Raw genomic sequence first — 22,021 nt, forward strand, 5'->3', positions numbered from 1 at the left:
TTGAGCTTCTCACAAACCTTCATGCGCTGCGTCTCCTGGAACTCACCGTGGAAGATATGAAGAGCTATTGTGGAATACTTTCGAGCAAAACTGCCGACAAAGATGTTCAGATGGTTCTCGCAGGATTCTAAGGTGACACTCCATGTGGTCCGGCTGCTGATGGTCTATTTCAGAGAGCCCACGGATGGGCTTGTCCTTCTTGCAGACGTAAGTTTGTTCCTCTTCTTTCTTAAATTTTTATTGCATTGAATAATATTCTCACAACATGTATATATTTTCTGTACCCTATAGTCATCTTCCATAGGCTGACATCGAGAAGACCCTCACCCTGCCCGTGATCTAATAACACTGCTTGGTATTTGGTGAATTCGCGCATTCGCATCAGATAAACCGAAGTTATAGTCATCCCAGCAAAGCATGAATGTTAACCCGATTAGAGATATTTTCAAGATGCTTTCTGAAATAACTCCAATTTCATATTTCAGATGGGACAGAGCGTGTAACTGTGACGCTGTAATTTCAGTGTACTACAGTACCAAGAGGAGGCTGCCAGCACACTTGAATTCATTCAAAAGTAAGCCTCTTCTTCTCCAATTGACCTATTCACAGCAGTCATTTTGACATTAAATTGTATGGTCAACTCTATCGTGGTGCTGTAATGACATAAATTGAAATGAAATTAACGATAGAAGGTTCACTTCTTCTATAAACAACAACCCTCTTTTGGAGTGACAAGATTAGGAATGAACATATCAGAGGGACGGCTCAGGTGGGACGGTTTGGAGACAGAGTCAGAGAGGCGAGATTGTGATGGTTTGGACGTGCAGAGGAGGGACCCATAGGGAGAAGGATGCTGAGGATGGAGCCACCAGGCAGGAGGAAACGAGGGAGGGCAGAGAGGAGGTTCATGGATGTGCTGAAGGAGGACATGCGGGTGGTTGGTGTGACAGAGGACAGGGTGAGAAGGAAACGATTGATCTGCTGTGGCGACCCCTAACGGGAACGGCTGAAAGACAAAGAAGATGCTGAAGATCCTGTCCAAATTACTAGTGATTGTTTATCAACAATCCTGTATGTCCATATGTTTGGAATGCGCCAATAGCCATTTCATCAATGTATCTGGTTAAACATAGTTCTGATTTTATTACCCAGCCGTGCTCTATATTGGAGATTTTATTTATGTCCAACCTCCGAGATCGGAGGTTGGACATAAATAAAATCTCCAAAGTGAGTGGTCAAAGTGAGGATTTGTAAATGTTGCCAAATATTTTTGCTTTGTTGAGGGTACTAGAAATATTTTTAGATATTTTAGCTTGAACATGTTTTATGTGAGGGACAATATTGAAACGCGTGCATACGCGATAAAACTTTAAAGGTATGATCGGGAGGCTGCTCTCAACACATCCGGTCCGTTTTCAGGCAAAAAAAAAAACATTAAAAAATTTAGGATCAAAGATTAACATGAGCCATGACAATTTTAAACGCGTCCAAATGCGGTAAAACTTTAAAGGTATGATCGGGAGAGCGTTCTCAACACACCAGAAGCATTTTTTCACAAAAACGCACATAAAAAATTCAAGGTCAAAGGTCAACGCTTCTTTCTGCGCTTAATAACGACGTTTTAAATTATCCAAACGCAGTAAAACTTTAAAGGTATGATCGGAAGGCCGCTCTCACACATCCAACCCATTTTCAGGTGAAAAAAAAACATTAAAAAAATTTAGGATCAAAGATTAACACTTCTTTCTGTACTTAATAACAATGTTTTAAAGCGTGCAAACGCGATAAAACTTTAAAAGGTATGATCGGGAGGTTGTCCTAAGACGGGTTACATTTTCACGTGAAAAAACATAAAAAAAAAAAATTAGGATCAAAGGTTAACACAAGCTGTCACAGCATTTAAAAGTGTGCGAAGGTCCTTGTAGCTGGATACAGGAGGTATTGCCTCTTTTCTTAAGGCAATTACGATATCTTTTCACAAAATCAGAAACCAGATCATCGTTTGCGATAGTATTTTCGGTGTATAAAGACAGCACATCTTGGTACGACACCCCGGTGGCGCTGATATATATTTAATACACGCAGTGACCTTTATTTTATTTGTAAATATTCACAAAAAGGAAACATGGAAATAGAAATGGGAAAAAATATGAGTATGTACATATGTATGTATGGATATATTTAAATCTCTTTGGTGTTAAAGATATGTAGATGTTTTGTTCATGTGGTTTCTGACATGTCTGGAATAAGACAGGCTGAAGCTGGGAAAACTAATTCTCCTGTGAGTAGTGTTTTATTCTTTTAGTGCAACTATTAAAAGGTCCACTATTTCTGTATTATCCGTCATGACTTTGCTATCCATCCACTTTTGTTCATAATATGGGACCACTACACGCGCGGGGCTGGGGATATTTGCGTCTTAAAAGTGTGTGCCTGTGTGTATTTGGGGTGTTTAGCGCAAAAGGTCGCACCTCTTTTGACAAACCGGGCCAGCGTCACAGATCCCGTTTGAAGCAATATTTCTATGAGGTCCTGCTGTGTCCCTCGGTCCGAGGTGTCAGGCTAAATCCGGAGGCTGGTCCAGTTTTCCTGTCCCGCCTCCTGCTGCAGTGTTTTTCCTTCATTCCAGCCGCTGACCGCTGACCGGAGCAGACATTCATTCTCTCGGGATGAAGTTTTCTTTTTCTTCAGAGTGCGAAAGTCTTTCACGGCAAGTGAATTAAGTAATCTTTTGATAGAAATGCTTCTGTTTTTTTTTTTTAAAAAAAGATCCTCGGCGGTAAAAACATTTTTTAAATGATGTTTTTTTGTTAGATATAGAGCCCCACGGTGAGAAAAGTTTGTTCTGATGGAGCAGAAGAATTCGGCCTGACAAATTAACCCCAGAGGATCATTTAGACGACACGACGCACCAGGGACAGACTCTCCTTTATGACGTAAGAAAATCAGCTCATAACTTTGTAAAGTGTAAATATTTCATTAATAAGTATGATCTGTGTTACAGTTTGTGGATATTCTGTTAGGAGTTTATTTAACGCTGTTTAATCAAGTTTTTTCCCCCAGACACAGTAGCAGAGATGTAGTAAACCCTCTGAAATCTCATTTATATTAAAAATACAGGTTAATAACGCGGAGCTGGTGTGTTATAACCGACGGAGGTCTGTCGAACCGTCAACAGGGCGCCGCGGGGACGGACTCGTGTTACACGGTAAGAAGAAAAAAATCACATCATGACGTTTTTTTTTTTTTAAAAGTGTAGGCTAAATATTTAATAAGTCGCATCTTTTCTTTCAGTTTGTGGCGAGACGTGACCGTCGCTCCTGCAAGATGCCCGGAGGTTCAAGGATATTTTGGACTGGTATTAATGAATGTTTTTGAGAGAGAATAATTGCAATGCATAAAAAGTTTATTCTGGTTTAACGAGAAGAAGAAGAAGAAGAAGAATTCAGGCCGACAAATTAAGCCCAGAGGGTTATTAGACGCCACGGGGAGCTGGAGAGAGAGTCGCCTTCATGAGGTAAGAAAAAAGAAAAACAATGATTTAGTAATATGACTAAAGTTTTTAAAGGTCCATAAAGTAAGAAAAAAAACATATTGGCTATATAATGTCAGACGTTTCCCCACTCAGCCAAAATTTATGCAAACAGTCAGCATCAGCTCGAAAAGTATAAGTTTTTGTGGAGCTTTTCACAACCAAATAAGCGTTTAAAGCGTAAAACCCTCCGCCAGTTAGATTTCTCAATAAATGACCACCGACTGTTTCTATCAAAGATACGGCGTGTGAATTGTAAAAATTACAGCTTCTGTGTGTTTTCAGTGGAACTTCTGCAAAACAACCGCATTTAAATCTTTATCCATGTTAAAACGACTTGAGATTTATAGTTATACGCTCTGAACAAATGCAAAGATTCTACATGGCACACTTTCCTCTTGTCACACTGACAGCAGTGTGTCGGCTCCCAGGCTGTTAATGTTTTTTGACAGAATTGGTCGGAAATGTGCAATTTTCAAGTGCCTGGTGCAGCCTTTTACAAATCATAAAACAGCGGAGTAACAACAGTGAGTTTTAACATTAGAACTCTTACCCTCGTGATGTTGGTCAACTCGTGTATTTCAGATTCATTTTAATAAATGTTCACCTTTCTGTAGCAGTTGTTAGCTAAACTAGTTTCTTCATAATTACAAGCGGTTTTTAAAAACACGTTGTACAAATTTTACTGCGGATTATTCGCTGTTTAGGGTATTTCTACATGCCTTACACTGTAAAATATAATAAGTTGACTTTACTAAAAAATGAAAATAATCCAAAAATGCAAACTTGCTCCCTTACAAAGTAATTTATGTTGTCTTGAAGCAGATTTGATTACCCTTAATTATTGCGAGTGTGCAGTACTCAAATACACTTAAAATCTAGATTACAGTAACTTGTTTATTTTGCTGTACTGAAAAAATTAAATTACAGTAATGTATTTACTGTGAGCATCCAGCAAGTGACGGCTTAATTCTCAAAATAGTTTTGTTCATTCATCATATTCAGGTCAACTTAATTTTCTTGAAGCTACAGCTTGAAAACTGAGTCTGGTTAACTTAATTCGTTTGTATGTTAGCATGCATTTACAGTGTACAGAGAGAGTGCGGCTCAAACCAAAGTCAAATTCCATGTATTCTGTGGATACTTGGCCATTAAAAGCTGTTCTGATTCAGATTCTGATAAACCAGAAAATGCTGATGAACCCTGTTTTATTTGAAACTTCAAAGTTGTTTCTTCAGTTCTCCGTCATTCAGTTATCTGTGATTTTCAGGGAACACTTGACATAAAATGCTCACGGCTGATTTTCATATTAAAACAATAGATGTCTCCCTTTTGGAAAGTCTCCCAAGAAATCTGATCAGAGAATCTTGATGTCTTCAGGGTGTATTAAAAACTAACCAGGAGAAAGCTGCTTTCAAGAACAGTTTCAGTTATTTTTTGACCCACTTCAGATGTTTCTTGGTCAGAATGAGGTGGTAAAGCGGGAACTTGCAGCGATACAAGTGAGCAAAGAAAATGTTTAGATTTAGGACTTAACATCCAAGCTGCTGGCATGTGAACGTTACCGTGAGTGTTGAGATAAGGATTTGATGTTTGAATCCCAAAATGTGTAAAATATAATAAGTTGACTTTACAAAAAAAATATGCAAACTTGTTTGCCTTAAAAAGTGGCTTTGAGCAGACTTGAGTTTATTATACGCAGCTGGAGACATATAATCTATCAGCTAATTTACCGCGACAGCCTGATGGTTACCCTTTAATAAACATGAACGTATGCTTTTTCTTCATGTAAGTGGACCAAATTTGTGTTTAATAACCATGAACATATGCTTTTTTCTTCAGGTAACTGGAACAAGTACTTTTTCTTAATGTTTTCCTTCATGTATGTTGTGTTTAATAAACATGAACGTATATGCTTTTTTTCTTCAGGTAACTGGAACAAATACCTTTTTTCTTAACGTATGCTGTGTTTAATAAACATGAACAATTGCTTTTTTCTCTGTGTGTGACTTTAATGAATGTAATAAAGCACATATTCCAAACCTTATACAGCCTGTGTTCTTTCCTATAATATTGTTGAAAAGGGTAAATTGTTTTTCAAACGAGGTTTTTGTGAAAAACACTTACTGGCACCTTTTGCTCTAAAAACACCATTTGGCGTGAGTGAGAAGGAGCTTTGTTTTTTCAGCCTTCAAACAAGCGCGACGAACGCTTCTCTACTATGTTATAAAAGACCATCTGGCCTGACACACACACACACACACACACATGCCTCCGAAACACGCATACACGCACGCACGCACACACACACACACAGACACAGTTAGCGTCTGCAACAGGTATTACAGCCATGGGGTCATGTTTCCGCGAGCAGCTCTATGCATGGGTATTTGACCGTCTTGCTGCAAAGACTTACAGCCGTGAGAGACGGCTATTCGTTTCCCTTCTTTAATTTACGAATTAAAAAAAACAGAAAAGGAAACGCGATAATTTAAGAATTAAGAAATATTAAAGGCGTATTAAAATATTCGTGTTTAATCACTAAATTGAAGAAAACCTCCCATAATTATGCATAAGATACGGTATTTTTTATTCCTTCTTTAATTGAGGCATTAAAAACCATAAAAGGACGCGCTTTAAGAATTAAAAATATTAAAGGGATATTAAATAATAGACACTGATTTATGTTTAATTATTTCAGAATTAGTTAATTCTTTAATACATTAAAATGATCTAGGTATTTTTAATCGTTCTTTAATTCATGAAATAAAATGACATTAAAATATTAGACCCGGGTGGGAGGGGAGGTAGGGCTTGGAGGCGGTGCTTGGGGTGGGGTTAGGGGAGGAGCTTGGGGGGTGGGGCTAGGGGAGGAGCCAGGGGCGGGACTAGGGGAGGAGTCGGGGCAGGGGGGTTAGGGGTGGGACATAGTGACATCATCAATTCTGATTGGCTGTGATGTCATAGGGGCGGGGCTTGGAGGTGGGACTAGGGGAGGGGCTTAGGGGCAGGACATAGTGGCGTCATCGATTCTGATTGGCTGTGACGTCATAACGGGGGCGGGGCTTAGTGACGTAGTCGATTCTGATTGGCTGACAGGGCCATAAATCACTTTTGAGATAAGGTGGGTCATCTTTCTCTCTCTCGTCTGACTTTTACAAAAAGGCAGAAGTTGTGGACATCAGCACTTTTTCGGCACATTCCACTGTTACAGGAGTTTTTTTTTCATGGAAAGAAAAGCGGAGGGACGCGCCACAGAGCTGTTCATTACGCGGGACAAAACCACCTCGGTGTTGGTCTCACAGGACGGCTTTCAGGTGGATTTCAGATGGATTCCGGTTGCTTTTCAGTCATGTGATTATCCGATTGTGATTGTGCATGAGCTGGACATGCCCCAACATGTCCTGGAAGGCTTCATCACGTCGTTGCTTTGCGCCGTTGGGGCATGTCCGGCTCATGCACAATCACAATCGGATAATCACACTACTGAAAAGCAACCGGAATCCATCTGAAAGCCATCTCAAAGCCATCCTGTGAGACCAACACCAAGGTGGATTTGTCCCGCGTAATGCACGGCTCCGTGGCACGTCCCTCCGCTTTTCTTTCCATGAAAAAAAAACTCCTGTAACAGTGGAATGTGCCGAAAAAGTGCTAATGTCCTCGACTTCTGCCTTTTTGTGAAAGTCAGACGAGGTCCCGGATCAACAAAGCCTTCACGTTGGAAATGATCTGGTTGTTTCAGCGGGGTCTGAGCATGTCGATCGGCGCTGGGAGCGCACCAGTTGTGGGTCATCCTTAAAGCGACAGTAACACTCCTTAATCTGTATAATCCCCATAAAATCGTCCCTGAAAGCCATATTAATTTTCCGAACAGTGTCCACCTGGAGGTCTCTCACAGTTTCTGGAAAAAAATTGATGCAGCAAAGCTCCAAATCGTTCAGACATTTATTTGCAATAAAAAAAAAACGACGAGAGGGTGGACCAGTGCTCACACAAAGCCTGCTCAGAGGCGAATGACGCAACTGACAGGTGTGAAAAAACTCACGCATGCGCACGAAGGTTCAAGCTTGTCTGATGCAATCACACGTGATTCAAATCCATATGGTTTTTGAATAAAAATAAAAAGGTCGGATACTTTTCTAACAGACCTCGTATATTGTCCTGAAGTGTCTGTTTTTAGTTTTACTGGAAAGCACTTTGGTCACTTTTGGGCTGTGTAAAGGGCACAAATAAAATACATTGATTGATTTAAGATTGAGAGAAGAGTAGTTCAGTACAATAACTATATATTAGTCATTCAAAACGTAAAACCGATCAGTCTTCACTCTGAATTTGAATGAATCAGCGGAATCAGGCTTTTATCTCAGCAGAACAAGTGCATGATAAGAAAGAGATCTGTGGACTGTTGACTTCTTTTTAACCTTTGGAACACATTAATTCTGCCTCCTGAGAATGCAAAGTAGAGGCTGGTACACAAGGTTTCATTAGATCAGCCAGATATGGAGGTGCTAGTCCATGAGGTTTAATACAACACCATGGAGCTAACTTGTGTTCCAGATGGCAAGTACCCAGGCAGACAACCAGTCAATCTCTCCCTCTCAAAATTAACTATATATACCTACATGGGCTTTCCTTTGGTCATCTCTAGCCACTGGGGTCCTCAGCACTCAGGCACCTATGTGTTGGATGATGCACAGACAAAATATTTACACGGCTAAAATATTCAAGCTGACACTCCCTTACAAAAGTGAAAAATCTGACAAAAGCAAGAGCAAATTTTATTTCAAAGTGATTGTTTTAGTATTCAAAAAAGCATTTTGACATTGCATTCCTGAAATCCACAACACAGCAAACATTGCTTTAAAACTTTACATTGAGAGATTTACAGCTATGGAATTTCATGTCGCATTTCCAGCACCTTAAGCCGTGGTCACAACCCGCCGTACTTGCACGTGCGTGCACTCTGCTTGCAAAAACGGCTAAATTTGGAGATCCGTACGTCGTAAGTACTGCCTCAGTACGAATTTAGGAGCACGCAGACACGCCGTAGAGGTTTTAGTGCATGCAGAACTTTCGCTGCGGTCAGGCTGCGGATTCACCAGCAGTACGGATGATGCACGTTGTGAGTACTGCCTCAGTACGGATTCAAAGCAGCACATTTTCATTCAATTACTATTGAATTAACCAAATCCGTACAGAGGCAGTAGGCCACTCACCACATACTATGGAATTAAATTGTAGGTATCAGATCTTGAAGATTGTGATACACATATATAAATTAGAATTAAGTTGAAATTTAAAAAGCTGGTAATCAAGTGTGTAGTGAATATATTCCTCTATCAGTGTTTCACACCTTGTGTGACTTTTCACTAACTCTGATGTGGGGAGGCCGACAGACTTGCATGCACGACACAGCTTCTTACTTGAACTTGGACTTTATTTCCAAACTTCAGCAACACAGACACTCCACAGCTTCAGTCTAATAACTAGCTGTAACTTTTGGAGGCAAGTAAACACTCGTACAACTGACCGCTGCAGGCTGGACATGCTCATGCATCACCGACGCCGAAAAACACCTGCCGCTCCGGTCCCGCTCGTTAACACATACATCAAAAGAAAAGCCGAACACACACACACACACACACACTGCTTTATTGTCAACTCTCTTTATCGTTACACTCCTAGAGACGTGCGTTGAACGTACTCCCTCCCTCCTCTTGCTACTGCCTCCGTACGTTTTCACAAAAACGTAGTGGCCGTGGCATCCGCAGAAAACATACGGCAAAAAAAACACGGTGGGTTGTGACCGGCACTTTAATCATGCTTTGAAGATTTTGTTCTCGGCAGCATTGTTGGGGCAAGCAAAATGAGCAGGTTGTGCCCAAATGTGGGAGTCTTTTATTCAGATTGACACACTATCTTGTATATTGAGCCCACAGTGTGACAGATTTACAGACGTGTTAATTTAAATTATTTCACCTTTGGCCATTTTGTTTAAACACATTAAATATAGCCTTTTAATGGATGTGTAAGAGCTGCAGTGGTCCTGGTCGTGCTCCCTGGCTGTGTTCTTGGACGAGACACTTCACCTCCATTGTCTGTGTCCACCCAGCTGTAAATTGATAAACTAGTAACCTAAAGAGACAACTGGATGTTTTTGATCCGAGGTCTCATTGCAGGATCCATAGCTGACGCCACAATGACTTTGTCAAATTAGCAGCTATTTAGGGAGACTCAGATGAGCGATATCGACTGCATTGTGAGGGAGCATCAGCTTTTGGACACATGGTGCATTTCTCTGTGCATGAAGTCCAAAGTCATGTGCACCTTTCACCTGCCTGTGGTAGATTTATGACTACTTTTGAGAGGTGGGAATAGACCGGCTGTCTGTCCTCTGTTTTTGCTGTCCAGCACCCAGGACAGTTCTGTGGTGATGATGGGGAAGCATCAGTGCATGCTCCCAGGCTTGACTTGACTCCTTTTTTCCTCTCTCTCTCTGTCTCATTTAGGCTGCATCCAAGTACATGAACTGTTTCCTTTCCCCTCTGCTGACTGTGGTGGCTAAAAATGTCGCATTTTTCGCTGGGTCCCTTCTGGCTGTCCTGATCACCCTGACCATCTATGATGAGGACGTGCTCGCAGTGGAACATGTCCTGTCATCAATCACACTGCTTGGAGTGTGTATCACAATCTGCAGGTAGAGTCACATTAGAATCACCCAATTAGTGTGTCTGTGTTTACCATCTTCTAAACACATGCACATGCTTCAGTGAAAGAAAAAAAAAAAAAAAAAAAAAAAATAATATATATATATATATATATATATATATATATATATATATATATATATAAAACCCCTGGCAATAATTATGGAATCATCGGCCTCGGAGGATGTTCATTCAGTTGTTTAATTTTGTAGAAAAAAAGCAGATCACAGACATGACACAAAACTAAAGTCATTTCAAATGGCAACTTTCTGGCTTTAAGAAACACTATAAGAAATCAGGAAAAAAAAAAATTGTGGCAGTCAGTAACGGTTACTTTTTTAGACCAAGCAGAGGGAAAAAAAACTATGGAATCACTCAATTGTGAGGAAGAAATTATGGAATCACCCTGTAAATTTTCATCCCCAAAACTAACACCTGCATCAATCAGATCTGCTCATTAGTCTGCATCTAAAAAGGAAGTGATCACACCTGGAGAGCTGTTGCACCAAGTGGACATGAATCATGGCTCCAACACAAGAGATGTCAATTGAAACAAAGGAGAGGATTATCAAATTCTTAAAAGAGGGTAAATCATCACGCAATGTTGCAAAAGATGTTGGTTGTTCACAGTCAGCTGTGTCTAAACTCTGGACCAAATACAACAACATGGGAAGGTTGTTAAAGGCAAACATACTGGTAGACCAAGGAAGACATCAAAGCGTCAAGACAGAAAACTTAAAGCAGTATGTCTCAAAAATTGAAATGCACAACAAAACAAATGAGGAACGAATGGGAGGAAACTGGAGTCAACGTCTGTGACCGAACTGTAAGAAACCGCCCTAAAGGAAATGGGATTTACATACAGAAAAGCTAAACGAAAGCCATCATTAACACCTAAACAGAAAAAAAACAGGTTACAATGGGCTAAGAAAAGCAATCGTGGACTGTGGATGACTGGATGAAAGTCATATTCAGTGATGAATCTCGAATCTGCATTGGGCAAGGTTGATGATGCTGGAACTTTTGTTGGTGCCGTTCCAATGAGATTTATAAAGATGACTGCCTGAAGAGAACATGTAAATTCCACAGTCATTGATGATATGGGGCTGCATGTCAGGTAAAGGCACTGGGAGATGGCTGTCATTACATCATCAATAAATGCACAAGTTTACGTTGATATTTGGACACTTTTCTTATCCCATCAATTGAAAGGATGTTTGGGGATGATGAAATCATTTTTCAAGATGATAATGCATCTTGCCATAGAGCAAAAAACTGTGAAAACATTCCCTGCAAAAGACACATAGGGTCAGTGTCATGGCCTGCAATAGTCCGGATCTTAATCCAATTGAAAATCTTTGGTGGAAGTTGAAGAAAATGGTCCCTGACAAGGCTCCAACCTGCAAGCTGATCTGGCAACAGTAATCAGAGAAAGTTGGAGCCAGATTGATGAAGAGTACTGTTTGTCACTCATTAAGTCCCATGCCTCAGACGACTGCAAGCTGTTATAAAAGCCAGAGGTGGTGCACAAAATACTAGTGATGTGTTGGAGCGTTCTTTTGTTTTCATGATTCCGTAATTTTTTCCTCAAAACTTGAGTGATTCCATATTTTTCCCTCTGCTTGGTCTAAAAAAGTAACTGTTACTGACTGCCACAATTTTTTTTTTCCTGATTTCTTATAGTGTTTCTTAAAGCCAGAAAGTGGCCATTTGAAATGACTTTGTTTTGTGTCATGTCTGTGATCTGCTTTTTTTTTTCTACAAAATTAAACAACTGAATGAACATCCTCCGAGGCCGGTGATTCCACTAATTGTTTGCCAGGGGTTTTGTGTGTGTATGTGTGTATATATATATATATATATATATATATATATATATATATATATATTTGTGTGTGTGTGTTATTTATAAAGGTCAAAATCACAAAATGTCACTGGATTTCATTTTGTTCCCAACATACAACACACTGTCTCTGGAACCTCTCATAGGATGAGCAAAATTCTAAATATATAGTCTGTAGTTGCAGAGAAAACAAATACCAGTTGTTGAAAAATAAAACAAATGGCAGGGGCGGTGGCCAACTGGTTAGTGCACTTAGTTTCAGTGTGGAAGGTTCCTGGTCCAAACCCCACCCCTGCCGCATTTTTCCATGTAATGTGGAGTTGCGCCAGGAGGGCATCTGGCATAAAACTTGTCCCAGTTCAACATGCAGATCCACCTCGGATTTGCTGTGAAAATCAAAGGAGCAGTCGAAGGGACTTACTAGAAATAAAATATAAAACAAATGTTTGAGCATATAAGTATGTCATTTTATGAAAATGCTGATAGATTTGTCAGTGATACTGTGGATATTAACGCGTAAAACCCCAGTGTGTTTTCCATTGCGGTCCATCATGACATGGTTTGCAATTTTTTTTTTTTTTTTTTTTTTGGGCTGTGATTGTCATGTCATATCAACATGGCTCATGAAATGATGCCAGTATCAATGTATGCCGTTACATTTCAAAAGCTTATTCCAATGTGTCTCTGGGTTTAACCATATTTGCTTCATTAAGGCTTTCTTGATCCCTCGGGGTTTGCAGTCTTTGAACTTGTCTTGTGCTTTGTAATTGTTAAATATTTGGTCACACTCTCATGAGCCTTCCTGCCAGAAATGTGAGAATGGGAATAGCATGGTATAACCTGTAACTTAAGCTGCTCACTACTGCAGAGGTGGAGACTGCTTTTAAACAACTAAGGTAACATTGAGTAGGATATTTAATGTGCAGCTTCCCAAAAATCCTGTCTTTGTTTGAGATGAGCAACCATCAGTATTGATTCTTTGCTGTGTACACTCATGTTAGTCATTTAATCTTCATACATACAATACTTTGTCAGCTATTACGCACATCTTGAACTAAAATGCTTATCATTTAGCTGAAACCTTAATTCAGCTTTGTTTCTTAACTTTGCCTTTTCTCCCCCCAGATCATTTATTCCTGATAAACACATGGTATTTTGTCCTGAGCAGCTGTTGCGGGTCATCCTGGCTCATATCCACTATATGCCTGACCACTGGCAAGGCAATGCACATAGATATGAGACCCGTGACCAGTTCTCTCAGCTCTTCCAGTACAAGGCTGTGAGTACCAATATTGAATTGTATCTTTAATAATAAAGAAGCAGGTGAATTTAATGGAAAGCTTTACATGTGCATTTGTTGACTACTTAAAGAATTTGAAAGTATTGCATACAACTCAGAATGGTTGAATTCTTAATTAGGGTAACCTGAACCAGAGCCATTATAATATCTTGCGATATCATAGAAATTCTGTGGGAGGCTAATGGACAAAGAAAGAACTAGTTTACAAGTTTAAAAAAAAAAGATTCTCCTGACAGAAATTAATGCAAACCTGGGTGGCAAGATAGCCAGTGTACCTAGTGAGCAACTGGTAAAACGCTTATTACCATGTACAGTCCATCCGGAATGTATTCACAGCGCTTCACTTTTTCCACGTTGTTAAGTTGCAGCCTTATTACAAAAATGGATGAAATTATTTTTTTGCCTCAAAATTCTACACACTCCGTAATACCCCATAATGACAATGGAAAACGACTTTGAGATTTTTTGCAAATGTATTAAAAATTAAAAAAAAAACCTAAGAAATCACACAAGTATTCACAGTTTTTGCCATGAAGCTCAAAATTGAGCTCAAGTGCATCCTGTTTCCACTGATCCTTGAGATGTTTTACAGCTTAATTGCAGACCACCGGGGTAAATAGTTGATTGTACATGATTTAAATGCACACTCCTGTCTACATGTAAGGCCCACAGTTGGCAGTGCATGTCAGAGCACAAACCAAGCATGAAGTCTAAGGAATTTTCTGTAGACCTCCAAAACAGGATTGTATGGAGGCCCAAATCCAGAAAATTGTACAGAAATATGTCTGCTACTTGTATGTTCCAAATGAGCACAGTAGCCTCCATCATCCGTAAATGGAAAAAGTTCAGAGCAGAAGGTTCCCAGTTCAAAACCCACCCCTGCACATTTCTCCATGTAATGTTGGAGTTGCATCAAGAATGGTATCCAACATAAAACTCATGTCAGATATGCAAATCCATCTCTGATCTGCTATGGCAACCCTGAGTGAAAAAGGGAGAAGCCAAAGGAACTTACTTAGTCATACATAGTCAAAACACCATTACAGACATGTATATTTACTTGTATATTGATATTGTGTTGTGTATAGCTTGCAGGGTATACATCAGCCCCCTGATGGCTTTCATTTATGTTTGTATTTTGTTTTATGTATAAAAAAATTACACACACACACTGTTTTATGCCCTGCTCAACAAAGTTTGGGGGCAGTTATGCTTTCACTCTGTCCGTCCGGTTGTTCATCTATAGATTTTATTGTTTTCACACATAACTAAGAACACTGATATATCCATTTCTTTGTGGGGAATTGGGGCAGCTAGAGGAAGGTTCCTTTAAAAAAAAAATGAGGGTCTACAGTCATCCATTGTGGTCTCCATGGGTGCCATCTTGATTTTTTTTTTTTTTTTTTTTTTTCTTTTCTGCACAATAGCTCAAGAACTCTTTGTCTCATTGAAAGCATTTCTTGGTGGTGAATTTGAGAAGGTTAGAGGAAGTATCATTTTTAAAAATGGGGGTCAATAAATACACCACAGTGTAAAGTGACAATATTTTGTAATACAGATACACCATGTTCTGTCTTTAAATCACCACAGTTTTGTTCATATTGTTTTCACACAAAGACTTCTTTGTAATAACCCTCCCCTCCTTTTGAATCCAGGTGTTTATTCTCGAGGAGCTGCTGAGTCCAGTTGTGACGCCCATCATCCTGATTTTCTGTTTGAGGAGAAAGTCTCTGGAGATTATTGACTTCTTCAGAAACTTCACTGTGGAGGTGGTCGGTGTGGGAGATACTTGCTCCTTTGCACAGATGGACATCAGGCAGCACGGACACCCTGCGGTGAGGAAGTGCCACAAACAGCCACGTTGATGTCAGTTTGGTCACGACAACATTTGACTCAATAAAATTTGAAATTCTCCATCCAGTAAAAGCAGCTAAACTTGTCTCTATGTCCACTGGTACACAGTTAGAATGGAAATTAAACAGGCTTTGATGCTGTTATAAATCTGAGTGATAATGTTTTCATCTTAAAATGAATTAATTTGATTCATAATCTAATTTAATTAATTTTTCAATGGAGATTAATACATTGTGAGGTTTGGAAATGTATATTCACTGCAGATGGCCCTTGTTGAGAGTGGATCTGCTTGAGGTTTCTTCTCTCCTGTGCTTGCTCTTGGGGGGAAGTGTTTTGTCTCTGCAAACTCTGTAGTGCAGAATATGTTCTAACTTGGGTGATTTTGTTCATCAGGAAAGCCATAATCTTTGGTTAATCAATACTCTTTATGCTACACTTAGAAAGAGGAGTGAAGAATAGGAATGTCTGGGTTTGCAATTGTCGTGGATCAATATCCAGGCTTTCTGGATCTCAGAACTGCCTGGATCCAGTCATCAGAAGTGTATTGGTTTGTCTTGAACTTATAGAGGGATTCATGTTCCTCAACACTGACGTTCACATCTCTGGTCTTCTGTCTTTGAAATTAAGAGATACCTCGGAATAGCTTATGGAGTAATGAGGTGTCTGAACAGAGGTATTACAGAGGTGGTGTAGACCTGGGATTGAATCCCACTCATGCTACCTGTCTGTGTCTGTGCTGTCTCAGTCCACCTGGCTGTAAAAATGGTATGCACTTTCAGGATGTGGTTATGGACTGGTTCTCTGCCAGGATGGTGTCTGTTCAGGTCCCAAAGCTGTTTTGGAGTGTGGTGGATAAAACAACATCGGTCACCAATGAATGCTAAGTGCCGTCGCATTCAACATCCGCATCTCACTCACTCATCACTCATCTTCAACCCCTTATCCGAGATTGGGTCGCGGGGGGAACAACTCTAGCAGGGGACCGCAGACTTCCCTCTGCCGTGCCACATTGACCACCTCTGACTGGGGGATCCCGAGGCATTGCCAGGCCAGTGTGGAGATACAATCTCTCCACCTAGTCCTGGGTCTTCCCCAGGGTCTCCTCCCATTTAGACGTGCCTGAACACCTCCCTAGGCAGGCGCCCAGGAGCCATCCTTACCAGATGCCCAAACCACCTCAGCTGGCTTCTTTCAGCGTGAAGGAGCAGTGGCTCTACCCGAGCCTCCCCACGGATGACCGTACTTCTCACCTTATCTCTAAGAGCAGAGACACAGTCACCCTCCTAAGGAAGCCCATTTCAGCCGCTTGTACCGCGATCTAGTTCTTCGGTCATGACCCAACGTTCATGACCCTAGGTGAGAGTAGAAATGAAGATTGACCAGTAGATTGAGAGCTTCGGCTTTTGGCTCAGCTCCCTTTTCGTCACAACAGTATGGTAGAGCAAATGCAACATCTGCAAGATGTGCTTAAATTTCTGTTTCATTTGTAGTGGATGTCGGAGGGGAAAACCGAGGCATCTGTTTTACCAGCAGGCTGAAGATGGAAAGACTGAGTTATCTCTGGCACTTTGCATCACCAACCCTCAGTGGCAGCCTCCCCAAGAAACCACACACTTCATCAGCCAGCTGAAAGAAAGAGTTCACAGAGAGGCCACCGGAGTTCCTGCAGACCTGCATCCACTCTCACTGTCAGAGTCTGAGGTATAAATTCCAATGCTTCATTCCTGATTATCACCCCGCTGTGGTGATTGTAAGTTCAAAGGCAGGGGATCCTCAGAAGTAAAATGGATGTTTTTTTTCCCCCTCCCTCTCTTTCTCTGTCTCTACCTCTTGTAGCCAAGAAGTCTCATTGCAAACCTTCTGGCTGGTCCGCCCATGGTGGCCTCTGGTCATTTCAGCCGGTACGGCTGTTCGACAAGCCACGCAGCAGCTGGTGGAAGCGATGGGGCTTCTGCCTTGCGCTCTCTTTCGCCAGTCAGCGGAAGTTTTCACCTGAGAGGTAGCTTGAGTGCCACTCACAAAACTGCCGTCCACACTTCAGCCATGAGCAGGACAATGATGGGCTCCGGGTGAGGAAATTTTCTTAGAAATATACAGTGGTGGCCACAGTTCTGCTAACCGCTAATTAGCGAAGCTAACTTTTTCATTAGTGAATTAACTTTTCAGCTAACTTTGAAAACCATCAGCGGACCAAAAGGCTTCCGTTAAATTAGTTCTGCTAACTTGTCAGTCTGCTAACATTTTTTTGCCAGTAAAGTGAGTAAAGTTTAATAGGTTAGCATTAGGGTCAAAATGTTTGTAAACCCTAAAGTCATACATGTTAGTTCCTGTCTGTCTGTCTGCAAGTCAGTCCACTGTGAGGTGCTCAGCCCTCCCCCTTCTGAGCACTCTCACTGCCTTCACTGCGCAGCGTGCTGAGTCCCTGACATCGGTGTTCTGTCAGGATGAGCTCCCGTAGCATAAATCGACAGTTAGTGTGTCTGCTTCAAAGACAGCATGTACATGCAAATCTTTACTTTTTTAAAGTGAAAAGACACTTATTGCTGTATTTTATGTAAAAACAAAACTAAAGTGGGTTTTCTTTGGTGGGGAAGCTCGATGCGACAGGTCTGATGTAGATTTTACCAGTTGCGTTGGACGCAACACGGGTGAGCCGTTCATGTGTTTAAAATGATAATACAGAGATAAACTGTGCCTATTAATACTGCAATTTATTGCTTTTTATAAAGACGATGAGCGTGTTTGGGATTTTATTTTGTATTGATTTAGTTTTCATGCATTTGTTTTGTGTTTGTGAACGCAGCTCCATTAATGGTTTATAAATATATAATATAGAGATAAACTGTAACTTCTAATACTGCGATTTACTGGCTTTTGATAAAGATGATGACCGTGTTTGGCTTTTATTTATTTATTTTTGTGCATTTGTTTGTGATCCTGCAACCTCTGCGGCGCTTAAACTCGAAACTAGCTTATCAGTAACCGACAAATGTGGCTGCGACTGAGTCAGTGCTAAAAGTTAGCGCTAACTTCCGCAAATTTTTTTTTTTAGTGGTATATCGGTTTAACGTTTATAAAAGTTAACGGATTAATGGTTATCGAAGCTAACTTTTAGGTTAGCTAAACTGGAGATATACCACAAGAAATTTCATTTCCAAGTTACTGTCATTGTTTGTTCTTCCTGCAGGACGGATGCCCGAACTGTGAGTTCCAGCAGCAGTGCTTGGGAAGGTCAGCTCACCAGTTTGGTCCTGTCAGAGTATGCTTCCACTGAGATGAGCATCCATGCATTGTACATGCATGAAGTAAGTGTGTGTGTGCAGATCTGAAGAAGTCTTACTTTAAATAACCTGCAGCTCATGTTGGTAAAACTAAAATATCAACATTTTGTAGATGCATAAGCAGCAGTCGCGTGGTGACCTATCCCGCCACACGTGGCACAGGCAGGAGAGTGACGAGAGCAGTGACAGCATTCCAGAAGAAGTGAGGAGCGAACCCAGCCCTCGCTCCAGAAATTTCCCGCGCTCGCACACTTTTCCTACATCCGTTCCCAGCCCCAGTGCCATTCCCACATCAGCTTCAGCTTCAGCCGCCAGCAACGCCACACTTGGTCAGGAGGGGGCTCAACCACAGAGCAGCAGCCAGCGGGGGCCTGTCGCAGGTAGACTGTCAATATTTTAAAAAGTTAAAGGACTTGCAAAGCAAGCTCCAAGGACAACATCAGCGCTATGCAGACTAATACCCCTGTTCCACAGAGCGCCGTTCTTTCACATTTCATCCTGAATAGCAAAGTGGGGCATGTTTTGAAGCATCACAGGAACATCTTGATCTTTTGTCAATCTTGAACAAACTTGGTATACAGTTGTAACGGCCATCATCGACACCCGTTTTGAAATCAGGGTGAAAGTTCAAACTGTTCAAAAATTTCATCCCAATTCACCAAATCGGCATCATTACACAGTCACTTCCAGTATTCATAGTTTAACAGCTTTAGTCATGTTCACATATCTTTAAATGCGGTAGTCCTAGTAAGTACAGCTTGAAACTTGTTTGACTGTGTTCCATCAGGGTAAAAATTTGAAGTAAAAGCAGCGTTTCTTGTGGTTCTGGCTGAGAACGCAGCCGGGTGCAGCTTTACTTTCATTTTTGAGCGGGTTGCCAGGTATGCCCTTTATAAGACATCCAGTTGTCAGGTCTGCACTTTATACGCCAGCATGATAGGAAGCAAACTGGAGTAAGCACTTTTATCCCATTTTTGCACTTTTTCTGGACTGTTGGGGGTAGTAATAGAACAGAGCCCTGCGCAATAGGGGAATTACTGGAGCTAAATTATAAGGTTGATATAACCTGGCATATTAAAAAACATATATACCTCAGTGGCCAGTGGAAGTGGGTAGATATGATGGTGCAAGTGATGGTCTAGTGGTTAAGCAGTGGGCTTGAGACCAGAGGATCCTCGGTCCAAACCCCTATCTGGCCAGGAAATCACTAAGGGCCCTTGGGTAAAGTCCTTAATCTTCAAGTTGTCAAGTTTCTCCCAAGCACATTGCTGGCAGCACTCTGACATCTGTGTGTATGGGAGAATGTGAGGCATCATTGGAAAGCATTTTAGCTTCTGATTTATTCAATCTAGTAATGCCTTTCAAAGTACTTCATTATTTTATCATAAACAACATGCAATATTTTTGTACATGGCACAGCTCAGTAGTTGTTCCTGACATTTCATAGTTCCAAATATAACTGCACAGCTCATCCTTTCCCTATTTCCAACTCTTTAGGTGCAAGGGGAAGGGTGGTGCGATCAGTCCGTGTGCCAATGGGAGGGTGGGCGGAGGACGTCCAGACAGCGCCGCGACAACATGATCCGGTCCCAGAGGAGAGCTCAGAGGATGAAATGCCTCCTCACATACACAAAGTCAGTGTTTGTATGAGTGGGAGAAGTGAATTACACTGTTTCCTCACCTGTGTGCCTTTTGAATAAAATGACATTTTTCTTGTTTTTTAGGTGACGTAACACTGATGAGAATAAACACCAGCCTCCCTCCTTCCACAACCAAACACACGCATGTAATTTCTACTCTAGGAGGAATTTTTTTCTTTCTTGGTGTAGATGAAGATGTACACACAGGACAGCAGTGTGCCCTGCAAATGCACAATTACTACAACAATCCAGACAACCTTATTCATCTGGTTAGTGCTACAGTGGGACGTGTGTGTGTGTGTGTGTGTGTGTGTGTGTGTGTGTGTGTGTGTGTGTGTGTGTGTGTGTGTGTGTGTGTGTGTGTGTGTGTGTGTGTGTGTGTGTGTGTGTGTGTGTGTGTGTGTGTGTGTGTGTGTGTGTGTGTGTGTGTGTGTAATCTCCAACATGCCAAAGGAAGCTGATGTAAGAAATGTCTGTATCCAGACATCAAGATTATGGCTTACCGACAGGTTCAACGTACTTCTTATAGCCATACCATGTATTAGATTACACTGCGGTCTTTTCTATGATCAAATGATTAGTCATGAAAGTGCATGTGTTGCTGCCGTGTAAAGAAAAACTGCACACTGAGCACTGCTGGAGGTGTTCTTGCTATTTTGCTGCGCTTGTATCGCTTGTTGCGAAATATGAAACACAGGTTGGAATTAATGTGGTGACAAAATATGTAAATTGAGAAAATATATTTCTGTCAGCCCTGTGATAGACTGTCATCCTGTCCAGGGTGTACCCCGCCTCACACCCTATGTCTGCTGGGATAGGCTCCAGCCCCCTTCGGTGACCCTTAGTAGGAGTCAGCGGGTATAGAAAATGGATGGATGGAAATTTCTGTCGATGATGAGGGGAAAATTTAGAAATGTATTACTGTGTAAAAGCTTTAGGCACCCTACAGATTATAAAAAAAATGTCCTGTCCTCCCACAGAAGGTCTAATATGAAATTTCCAAACACTTTTAGTCAACAAAACCAACCAAAAAATGGTTGCCATTTTTGTTTTTTCCTTTAACTATAATATTTCTTTGGAGTGTACTAATGATGATCACTTAATTCAAAAAGCAAATTGTTCAAATGCAAACATTTTCCCCCTTCAGAAATTAGCACCCAAAACAAATGTAATTTTATCACCAAAAATAAATAAATTAGGCATTTTAAAGGTGAAAACTATATGGATATTTTTTTCTTATATATATGTATTTCTAATTACTACTTCTTGTGCACCCTTTCCTTTTTAAAATAAAGTTTTAGGCAATTTAAGTGTCCCTGAAACCTTTTGCACAGTACTTCACATGATCTCGTAAATAAGGGGATGAATATTTTTATAAATGTTCTGTTCACACTGTTCCACAAGGTGGCACTGTTCTCTGCATTTTAACTTGCAGGTTGCTTTCTGTGTTAAGAGATAAGGGTTTCAAATGGTTGTAAACAGTCCACTTGACATTTTAAATAACATTGTTCACTTTCAGGAACTCTGCTTCTGTTATTTCTTCAATTTCAAAATTCAAGTTAATTTTCTGAATCATTTTTATAAGTTCCCTCATATCTGTTTGCACAGATGCAGTTTTGTTTAAAAGATAACATGTACTTTAGGCAGATTATCAAGTTATTTCACTGCAACCATTCCAAGTATTGCATTCATGCATTTACACAGTTGTACAGCCAGCAACTGACGACGCATTACCAGACATGCACAGGTACAGGACCATTATCAACTTATTCCAGGTCATCCCACAGCAGGTAAAGCAGCCCAGCATCTTCTTCATATCCAGCTTATAATGTTCACACACAATCACAGTGTGATTGACATCCAG

General features: G+C 40.8%; 1 protein-coding gene across 1 annotated transcript in view; it reads left to right on the plus strand.

The window, feature by feature from the left end:
- atg9a (ATG9 autophagy related 9 homolog A (S. cerevisiae)) overlaps nucleotides 1–20,411 on the plus strand; it is a 40,398-nt gene extending 19,987 nt beyond the window's left edge. Inside the window, 10 exon segments of the mRNA XM_034195318.1 lie at nucleotides 10,042–10,229; nucleotides 13,208–13,361; nucleotides 15,038–15,217; nucleotides 16,727–16,759; nucleotides 16,761–16,937; nucleotides 17,073–17,305; nucleotides 18,424–18,541; nucleotides 18,630–18,897; nucleotides 20,015–20,151; nucleotides 20,242–20,411. Of these exon segments, the coding sequence (XP_034051209.1) occupies nucleotides 10,042–10,229; nucleotides 13,208–13,361; nucleotides 15,038–15,217; nucleotides 16,727–16,759; nucleotides 16,761–16,937; nucleotides 17,073–17,305; nucleotides 18,424–18,541; nucleotides 18,630–18,897; nucleotides 20,015–20,151; nucleotides 20,242–20,250 (1,497 nt within the window). The 3' untranslated portion in view covers nucleotides 20,251–20,411.
- The last annotated feature ends 1,610 nt before the right edge of the window (nucleotides 20,412–22,021 follow it).

Source organism: Thalassophryne amazonica, chromosome 19 (genome assembly GCF_902500255.1).
Source record: "Thalassophryne amazonica chromosome 19, fThaAma1.1, whole genome shotgun sequence".
Taxonomy (NCBI): domain Eukaryota; kingdom Metazoa; phylum Chordata; class Actinopteri; order Batrachoidiformes; family Batrachoididae; genus Thalassophryne; species Thalassophryne amazonica.